We start from the raw sequence: 11,123 nt of genomic DNA on the forward strand, positions 1-11,123 counted from the left end.
TGTCTAGAGACTCTGTCACTAAGAAGAGGTTACTTTCCTCTCCAAATTAATTATTTAAATGCTGAGTCATTTAGCCATTAACCAGCCTGCCGTGTGACTGGAGGTAATCTGTACCACGAGAGCGCATGCCTCTCACTCATTCTGTGTCACCATGATGCAAATCTGTAACATAAAACACCCTAAAACATTATCATCAACTAGAATTTTGTTGTGGCCTTTATATGACTTACATAACAAGGTACACATTTATCTCAATAGCTGATGTTTATCAGTTAAAAGACCAGACTTTTTCCAAGACATAAAGGCTCTGTTGTGAAACGAGTGAGCTGACTTATAACCTAGACAGCTGTATCGTGGGCTTATAAGGAAGTATACTTGACCAATGAACTTTATACTTGAGAACTGTGGAACGTTTTACGGAGATTAATTAGAATTAGATTTAATTTGATGAAAATCGTTTTATCAATACATTTACAGTCAACATTTCGATTGTGTTGTCCATTATATTATTGATTTTTAAAATAGCTCCTGTCTCTGGAGTGTGCACATGACACCTTAAAAGACTGCCAATGTAAGCAGCTCACTAGATTTTGGAACAATGCTTTAAATACAACATGACACACACTTTCTTTTATGCCAGTAAAACCGTGGTTAAAAGATATTAAAAACAAAAAGGATACATCACCACTTGCCTATTATCACCTTTACACGATTGAAACACTGAATGGAATAGGCTTTGATAAACGTAAGCATGATTTAGTTTTGGTTATTGATAGATTTTTTTTTCTTTTGTTAAATCCTTCTCCATGGTGGTCATGCTTGCTTACTGGGTTTGGTAAAAAGGAGCAGGCCTCAAGGCTCAAAGCGATGTGTAAAATAAGCATTACAAATCTCTGTGACTACAGGCCACAACACCGCAAGCAGAAAACACACAAACAGAGAGAGCAAAAGACAGTCTATACCAGTGTATTATGAAGATTATCAGTTATTAACCGTGCATAATACTATCCAGACATGGGCTATTTGTTCTCTGGCAGCATCTCTGTGATTCTGACAGGTTGATAGACATCGCTTATCAAGGCTGACAGATTACATATGCTGCGCTGTTTGCAAAGTGAAACAATCCTTTCAAATTTGCGACACTTTTCTTATGCAAGGCAGAAATTATTTGAAGACATATAGGTTAGTTATTATCGTGCCAAGCATGGAACAATACATCTTTATTACATTTATATCAAATTCTGATATAATGCCCAGATAAAAGATACTTTTTGTTTTAAACTGAGTAGTCAAATTGTACCACTGTACCAACAATTTTATCATATAAAAATGTACTTTGATGTCAGCAACCAAAGACATTAAAACAAAACAAAAATTATCCTCTTATAACTAAAAGTTAATTTGTTATACTATCCTTACTATGCCTGATCATAGAGTTATTTGCAGAACTGCAACCCTATCTGAATGGACTTGTGACCCATTTTTGGACTGCAACCCACCAGTTGAATAAAAAACACTGAATGTATACATCTAAAAAGAGATATAAGTTTTAGCTGCAAATGTCAGTAATGAGATCACAAACAACTTCATTTCACATTACGTAAAACCTTACATAAACAGCATCAAAATTCAGTGATTTCATACGGCATGGGAGTCGAGATAATCCACTGGGGACTGGCATGTGTGGGCACACAGTGGACAAATCCAGCGTCTGCCCCATGCGAGCGCACAACTGGCATGGGCCCAACACCCTCACTAGAGAAAACGGCTGGTCCACAGCAAAAAAATAAATAAATAAATAAAAGATGCTTTACATGCCTCCAAAGCAAAAACAACTGATAGTATGCTGCGGTACACCAATTCTAAACTTCATGAATGGGAGGATACTTGCATATCATATCAGATTAAATGCATTAGAAATCGACTGCTGTTTTTGGAAGAAAAAAAGGGAGAACTGACTGACAAACACAGGAAAGAGAAATCGTTAACATCACCACTGTTTCACCTTAACACAAATAAATGCATCAGATTCAGAGTAAACCTCATTATAGCTCTGTTCTCTTACTGTATGTCAACAGTTGTCTTGCTTGTGTCTAATTTTGAGAAAAGCTGATGTTTAAACAAAAGAAAAATGAAAGAGAAATTTTCCTCCAGGCAGTTATCATGGGTAGTTTCTATGTATGCAATAATCAATATCAAACAGGTCACTGATACAAAAAAAAAAAAAAGTCATCATGCTCTCCATATCTGAATTCAACCTGAGACACAAGTATTTTCAGTGCATAGGCAAAACTAAAACTAGCATATGTTTTAAAGAAACAGAAGTTTTAGGGTTCCCAGACCTTTTTGACCAATTACTTGAAAAAAAAAAAAATACTGATGGAATCCTGCTTCTAATAGAAACCAGTACAATAATAAAACCTCGTTTGAGCGATGCGCTTCGTCAAAAAGTAGCTGCTTTTTAAAACGTGCAGAACACACTCCAGTCGTTACCGTATCCGTACTCGGTAACATGACAGCAAAAACAGCAAGCAATCTACGCGGAAGCCCTAACTATCGCCGTGCTCCTGTCACGACTCTTTCGATAAATAATTGAACGACTAACCTCCTTGGAAATGGTAAACAGTCATGTACAATTGCTTAGGACTACAAATACGAACGGCGATTACAAATAAAAACAGAATGACGCGTTAACGGAGATATCTTGAGCGTCTCGCGAAACTGGGATGCTGTGAAACGCGCGCATTCGACGCCTCGATCCGCGCTCGCGCTTCTGAGCTACTTACGTGTAGTGCTGAGGAAAGAGGAGCGTCGCCGTTCCCGGTGAGGACAGGCTGAGGAGCAGCACAGTTTGAACGGAGAGAAGGCAGAGCAGACTGGAGGACTGAGCCAACATCGCCATTTTCCATTAAAATTTCAAGAAACTGGGTAGATATAAACGGAACCGGTAGTCAAGCCAACGGAGGCAGACGCCGAGCTGTCGACGAGGATAGAGAAGGCTCGTTAAGATCCAAAGCCGCTATTAAATCTCAATCTGCAACGGGGCTGAGGGATTGATTGGAGCGATGCAAGGCAGTCCGGAGACGCGCAGATGCGCTGATGCTGCTGCCGCTGCTGAGCCTTATTTGCGCGCTCGCTCTCTCTCTCTCTCTCACACACACACACACACACACACACGGGGGAAGCGCGCTTTCACTGCGTGACAGACGGGGGCGCGCGACTAAGGAAGACCATCTTGTCTAGTAGTAGTTATCCAAACTATACTCACTAAATCCAAGTATAGGTCTCTGCAGGAAAGCAATGGGAGTTGTATACACTAACAAAAAGTATTCGTTGTAAAAATGTAAAATGATGTATTCATCTATTTATATTTTTATTTATTACGTTTTCTGTTTCTAAAGCCGTGCATAAACACCATAGACTGTATACACACTTCGATACAACCACATATGTGTGCAACATATCCAGATGCACAGTGTGTAAAAATGAAGTGCTAGTAACTTTATTTGTTTTTCCCTATCATAGAGGAATATATAGATAGATAGATAGATATATATATAGATAGATAGATAGATAGATAGATAGATAGATAGATAGATAGATAGATAGATAGATAGATAGATAGATAGATAGATAGATAGATAGATAGATAGATAGATAGATAGATAGATAGATAGATATTATGATTTCCCAATTGGGACACAATATTAGCATTTTTTTAGAGACTCAATTAAATGTTCAATCAAATCGTAATCATAATCATATCATGGCATGTTTTGAGGTATCAGCCAAAATTATATTGATAGCTAAGAGAATCGATGACAGTTCATATTGTGATATTCATGTACCAACTTACACATAACATACTAATATGGTTTTAATATCCAAATCCGTTAAAGGATTTTTAGGCTGCATTAATTAGGTAAACCGGAACCGGGAACACTTCCCATAACACCCGATGTACTTGCTACATCATTAGAAGAATGGCATCTACGCTAATATTAGTCTGTTTCTCTCTTATTCCGAGGTCATCATGGCCACCAGATCCAGTCTGTATCCAGATCAGAGGGTCACTGCAGTCGCCCGGATCCAGTACGTATCCAGATCAGATGGTGGATCAGCACCTAGAAAGGACCTCTACATCCCTGAAAGACAGCGGAGACCAGGACAACTAGAGCCCCAGATACAGGTCCCCTGTAAAGACCTTGTCTCAGAGGAGCACCAGGACAAGACCACAGGAAACAGATGATTATTCTGCACAATCTGACTTTGCTGCAGCCTGGAATTGAACTACTGGTTTCGTCTGGTCAGAGGAGAACTGACCCCCCAACTGAGCCTGGTTTCTCCCAAGGTTTTTTTTCTCCATTCTGTCACCGATAGAGTTTCGGTTCCTTGCCGCTGTCGCCTCTGGCTTGCTTAGTTGGGGTCACTTCATCTACAGCGATATCGTTGACTTGATTGCAAATAAATGCACAGACACTATTAAAACTGAACAGAGATGACATCACTGAATTCAATGATGAACTGCCTTTAACTATCATTTTGCATTATTGAGACACTGTTTTCCAAATGAATGTTGTTCAGTGCTTTGACACAATGTATTTTGTTTAAAGCACTATATACTGTAAATAAAGGTGACTTGACAACATTATAATATCATAGTTTCACGTGGTAATACTAGGGTACTTTGAGAAGAACTAAGAACTATGGTACCAGAATTCATGTGCATAATGGTCTAAAAGTTTTTCACAAAGCAAATTTTGATATGCTATCGATGATAAGAAAAATAGATATACTATATATTTTAAGTGTTGAAAACAATTTTTTTGCAAGGAACTCAATTAACACTAAAAATCACTAAAACACCAGTTGATCATAAGACATTGTGCAAAAATAAAGAACAGTGAAGTCAGTGAAGAGAAAAGATCCTGCAGCATCAATACTGTTACATAATCCAATGACATTTAAATTCATTTAATCAATGCATAGATGGATCCACACACACACACTGGCTTTGTGTTCTGTGCTCAATGAGCAGAAAGCCTGAAATCATTCCATCTTGTGGGAATTCCCTAATTCATGAGTTGGTTATTCTCTTGTTGTCTGTACTAGTTAGAGCGTGAAACACAGATGTCCTTCAGGGCCGCTGCATCACGAGGATGTTATCGCACAATTTGATCAGAAAGGGACAAACGACACACTGCCTCTTCCTCAAACACGCTGTCTCAGGTGCCCTTGACTCAGTATTGATCAGAGCAGACAAAACACAGTGTCAGCCTCACACACACACACACACACACACACACACAGTCACTCCTGCATTCAGTTTATCCTTATTTCCAATGTGTTTGCAGGATGGATAATTGCAACATGATTCAGTTTGCCAGCCTTCCTTTCCATTCAATTTCTGCTCCTTGCCGTGTGTTTATAATTATACATTTACAAGTTCGAAAGATTTCAAAGAAAGTAAACCTCTTTTGTCCATTTTGAAAGCAGTAGTTGTATCCGAAGAGGCTGACAATGACAATTTAAAATCTCTAGAAATATTGCAACTAAAATTATAGTCACTGTACATTTGTCTGTTGCATTTCTTGATAAGTATTTGAGTTTAGATTAGGGAATAAAGAATATATAAATTTTATTAGTAATTTAAAGGCATGTACTATATTAATATTAAATGGTTGTATGACAGTGTGCTTACATATAAATAGCTATTATTAAAATTAAATTATAAAATAATTATATGTGAAGTAAAAGCAACAGTAATAATGAGGATTAATGATTTTTTCTTCAATTAATGTCGGCCAATTACTATGAGATGTAAAATGCATGTTATGTATTAAATAAAGTGTATTAAACACATGACTTTGAAATTGGCTAAATCAAGCATCATTACTATTGATAATGCTCAAAATATTTATTCATTTATTTATGATATTCACTAAATGGAAAGGATTTGTAAAACATGCATTTAAATATTCAATAGTAAGCTAATCATTAATTCATTATAATTAATATATTATTATAGCTTTCCTCTTACCATAAGTAATTAGGCACTAAAAAAAATGAAGAATAAAAAAATCAAGCATCATACTTCAAATAAATTCATCTTAATGTTAAGTGCAAATACAAATGCTAATGAAATTTTCCTTCATTTTTTGGCACCTAATTAGAGTACGATTCAAAATCATAGACATAGATCAGATATTATGACAGATAATTATAGTCTTTAAGGTTTATTTGATTTATACAAATTTTGTAGTCATTAAAAACTATTGTCTGCCTTTATTTACAGCTTTCGTGAAGCAGGATTGACACTGAATTGAGAAGAACTGATTGGCTGGATATAAGAATGCATTCATATGGATGTGTAAACTATTAGGTTGTCTAATGCATGATGATGGCATCTTTTTTTAGAGTCCAATGCATCAGGGTTGCTGTAAAAGCACATCACACCTCTGCTGAAAGGAAAGCGTGAAGGAGAAGACAGACAGAAGAGAGAGACTGAATGAAAATGCACTGTGATTCAAGAAAATATGACAACAGATATGTGGCATGTAAGGAGAGAAAGATGCACAGAAAATGTTTTGGGAAAGACCTAAAGTGAAAGAAAGCTGCTTATTGTATTGACACTTTGTGTAAATTCAGCTGTAGAGCCATCACTGTATTCATCTTCACATTTAAATAACACTGACCGCTGATTTACAATTAATTAACCGAAACAAAACTAATGAAAGAAAATAAAATGATAAAATACTTAAAATAATAAAGGAATGCTAATCATTTTATTAAAAAAATATATATTTAAAAAATGTTAAATAATTTTTTTTATACATACACACACATATATATAATGAAAAAAATTAAGTGTAAAATATAAAATACAAAATAAAAGACTAAAATACATTTAAATTAAATTAAAATGTAAAAAATTTATCATATAAACGGTAAAAAATATACATATGTAAAATAAAATATTACATTTTTAAGTATAAAATGTTAAAAAATTATAAAATATAAAATGAAAGTAAAACAAATAAAATAACATAAAATGGGTATTACTTTTTTACTTTGTCAAAAACATGACAGTACCATTGTACTTCATGTAAATGAAATAAATACTGAATAAATGATGAATAGGTTACAGAATTTGTACCATCCTGAACCAAATGTGTAATATGTTTATTTAAATTACACTGCCACTGAATCTCAGTATAATTGTGAGTGTAAATGTTGTTTTTACCAGAGTAAATGGGTTGAGCAGGCCTCCTTCAGCTTAGACACATTAAGCATCAGTCCCTTAGTGAAAGTGTAATGAGGAGACCCCACTGCCCCCTTTCTTGAATCCAGCCAACCATCAGAAAAGCATTGATTCCTGGGAAGTGGCCAATGCTGAAAATGAGAAGCAGGCACTGATCCCTCTTCCTCTGCAGACGCGCCTGACACACAAGCAGCTTAACTGAGCATAGAGGAGACCAATGGAGTGTGTTTGGCATTGCTGTAGATCGCTGTTCTCCCTAATTGAGTCTTACATTGTGTCGAGGAAAAGACAGAGAAAGTGAAAAGCCTAGACCTAAATCTCATAGCCCTGAGGCTGGTCTAAATGGTGTTCACAGCTCGGTTTCGTTTAAGGATCAGCCTTCTCAGATGTCCCCCTAAAATGCCTAAAGAAATAAAAATAGAAACTAGAGAGTGTTTCTCACCTCCATGGTGTTGGGGTTTCTGAGTAGTTGCTTGGGTCTTTTGGCTGCTCCTCCTTCTTTTGACATACAGTATGACTGTAGTGTCACCATTTATTTTTCACAAAGATTATTTGGTCTTTTAATGAGAGTTTCATTAGAAATAGAGAAGTTCATCTTGAGACCTCCAAACTTCAATGGCAGACTTGACCACAGTTTGGGACATTCGAGATCTCGTAAAGTCTTAGAGGAGACACATCAGACAAAACTGGGATTGCTTACCCAGGAGAAAGATCTGAGACGCAGGAAATTAGAGTCATTATATCAAAGACTAGGGCTGCGCAACTTGGGGGAAAAATCTATAGAATTGTGATTTTTCTGATTTAAAAAATTTGATTTTGATTTCTTTCAAAGCTGTTTTTGATTAAAAAAATGGTGTGATAATATATTAATGACATAATAATAATCATAATAATTATTATATTGCATAATAGTAAAATGTTTGTTTTAAATGTTTAGTTAGTAGTAATACATTTTTAAATTATTATTATAATTATTATTTTACAATAGTATTTTTTTGTTTGTTTACAATTTAGGAATAATAACAGTTTTCAGTATTAGAATTAGTATTAATATTTTTCCCCAAAAAAATAATTGTTACTTTTTTCATATTTCACTGTAAAATGAAAATAAAATAGTATTAAAGAAAAATAAGAAGAACTTTTTTTTTAATTATTTAATTAATTTTAAAAAGTTTAAAAATTTAAATATTCATATTTGATATTTCCACAAAGCCAAATCATGTTTTCGGGTTAATTTTTCCATTAATCATGCAGTATTTCTGAGTAAAACAGAAAGTTCAATAAAAAAGGGCTTGCCTGATGCCTGAAGCTGATGGGCCTAGGAGATCTTCCAAAATCTACAGTAAAGTTCTTTCAGAGGCAGAACAAGTTGCAATTATAATTTATGTAAGATTTTGAAGACAAATTATTTCTGAGCTGCATGCATCAATGAACTGTTTACAACAAGACCAGGAACATAAATACAATTCATTTGATTTCAAAATCACCATTTAAACTGAATGCTGTCTATGAAAAAGAAGTGAGATGTTAAAGAGATCACATTTGGGATCGTCCTTTCCTACAGGAGGCAGAAAGACAGACAACACAGTTCTCCAGCAATCGTTCTGCTCCTCAACGAGACACAACATACGGGAATGAGACGAGAGTAAAACACTACGATGAATGGCCTCAAATTCAATCGATCCCAGCCGGTCTGAGAGCCTGCGAGTGGTGAAAAGCCTGTCAGTAACCATCAGATACTGATCAAGCAAAAGAGGCAGATGCTGAAGGCAGCACTGAGGGGGAAACTCACATACTCATGTATACATGGATACATAAATGCATGCATGCACGGCCACACACACACACAGGCACGCAAGTAGGACATCCTTGGAGAGAAATTAATCATAGTGTATGGCTTCTGCCTCTAAGATAGAATGAGGCCACAACATATTCTCTCACTAACACTAAATTACCCTATTGACATGCGGCTTCCAGCGGCCAACAAACATATCTTTATCCACTTGTTCTCCTGTCTCTGGCCGTGCAGTATTATGTTCAGCACAAAAGAAAGAGAAAAAAAAGACACTCAGTGCTGGTCTTTGTTTAACACTGCTTTACAACACCACTCAGAGTCATGTTTGCTGATTTATAAGCCTGGGAAAACAAGGACCTATGAAAATAGCACTTACTATAGTTTTCCACACTTAAAGTTAACTTCAAAGCAAAAACACAACCCACATTTACTCCATAATGTGATGCATTTTGTGAAATAGGGAAATGATTTGGGGGAGAGAATCCACCCTACTGTGCATATCCAGCCCAAATATTGAATCATTTCTATTCTTTCATCTATTTATTATAAATAACACTTGTTGAATAAATAATATAATGTAATAAATATAATAATTTGTATAATAATAATGCACACATAAATATTTATTTAGTAAATTATGATAAATAATATTTACCAGTACATACAAACACTTGTTGAACAATTACATAAATAAATAAATAAATAAATACATTTTTTTTTTTCAAAAATAATATTAACCAGTTTATATATTAAATCATAATGTATTTCATGATTTCCAACCAATCTTTAAAAAGAAAAATGAAAATGTAAATGTCAAATTCTGTAGCTCTAAATACAGTACACATATATAAATAAATATTTTTATATATAGTAAATCACAATGTATCTCATGAATTCCAACCACTTCCAACCTTAAAAAAAATACAAAATACAAAAATAAAAATTAAATGAAATTGTAATGTTAAACACACTTTTAAAAACACTTTTTTTCTCTCTAAATAATTTCCAATTGTTTGAAACTCCCTGGCATGGAAAAATCTTGGCATTTATGTACATGTAGTGCTTTAAATATGCATATGATACATAAACTATCTGAATTTATACACTGTCATTACACCTAATGGCAAGTCAATGAAATGTCGTGGGCATCATCTGATTTACAATAAAGATTAATCGGCGGCTGACAGAAGATAACGGTGTTGTTCTCAGACGGCGAACATTAGCAGAGACCTTTCCCACCAGCTGCAGGGCATTCTGGGAGTTTTATGCTCAAATGCCAGAGTGCCTTAAACTGATGATGAGTCACACCCACACACACACACACACACACACACACATTCAGCTAGACCTCAGAGACGGCGTAAAGCAGTGATGTTTCATCAGTCAGATTCATTAGAGCTGGAGGAAGTGCACTAGGGAGCTGATCTGAGATGGCTTGAAGACATTTTTATCACTGTTTGGACTGAATGAGCTCTCTTGACTTACAGAACATCTGTCATGCACTGATTAAGACAGGACTGGGATCTCTGGTTTATAGTCTGGATGTGGCGGTTACAGACGCTTACTAATGTGCATCAAGATGGCAGCAAAGAACAGAGCAATAACATTTGAAGAAACACTAGCTTTATTCTCTGTGTGGAGCACTGTGTGTGAGGAAACCTGGGAAAAACTGCAAACACAAAGGCCATGCTGTATTTCACAACTCAATCTTATCCTAAATGTGTGAAGCAGAATAAGTTGAAAGCTTGAATGGAACTGAAATGACAAAGTTTGTCTGTGAAACACAAATGTACCTCTTTAGGGAAATGTAGCCCCTTCTGAATAATGCTTTTAAATGTGTTCGACAAGAAAAAATGCAATTTCACAATTTTCATTTCTATTATGATAAGATTTGTGCATTTGAAAGATTTCTCTCCATCCTGTTTTTAACTCCCACGATGACATGTGACTATAAAAGACATTTTACTCTGAATATTGCATGAGCAATGAAAATATGTATGCTTTTAATGCTGTTTCTTGTGAATTTTAACCGGCGGGAACCAGCGGGGGCTAAATGTACTTTGGGGG

At 35.4% G+C, this 11,123-nt stretch overlaps 1 protein-coding gene across 4 annotated transcripts in view; it reads right to left on the minus strand.

Moving 5' to 3' along the window:
* Positions 1 to 3,141, minus strand: part of LOC128015996 (voltage-dependent calcium channel subunit alpha-2/delta-2-like) — a 168,539-nt gene extending 165,398 nt beyond the window's left edge. For all 4 annotated transcript variants that reach the window (XM_052600288.1, XM_052600286.1, XM_052600287.1 and 1 more), the window contains exon 1: positions 2,787 to 3,141. In XM_052600288.1, the coding sequence (XP_052456248.1) occupies positions 2,787 to 2,902 (116 nt within the window). In that variant the 5' untranslated portion in view covers positions 2,903 to 3,141. The remainder of the gene's footprint in view (positions 1 to 2,786) is intronic.
* Between the last annotated feature and the right edge of the window lie 7,982 nt (positions 3,142 to 11,123).

This window comes from Carassius gibelio, chromosome A6 (genome assembly GCF_023724105.1).
Source record: "Carassius gibelio isolate Cgi1373 ecotype wild population from Czech Republic chromosome A6, carGib1.2-hapl.c, whole genome shotgun sequence".
Classification (NCBI taxonomy): domain Eukaryota; kingdom Metazoa; phylum Chordata; class Actinopteri; order Cypriniformes; family Cyprinidae; genus Carassius; species Carassius gibelio.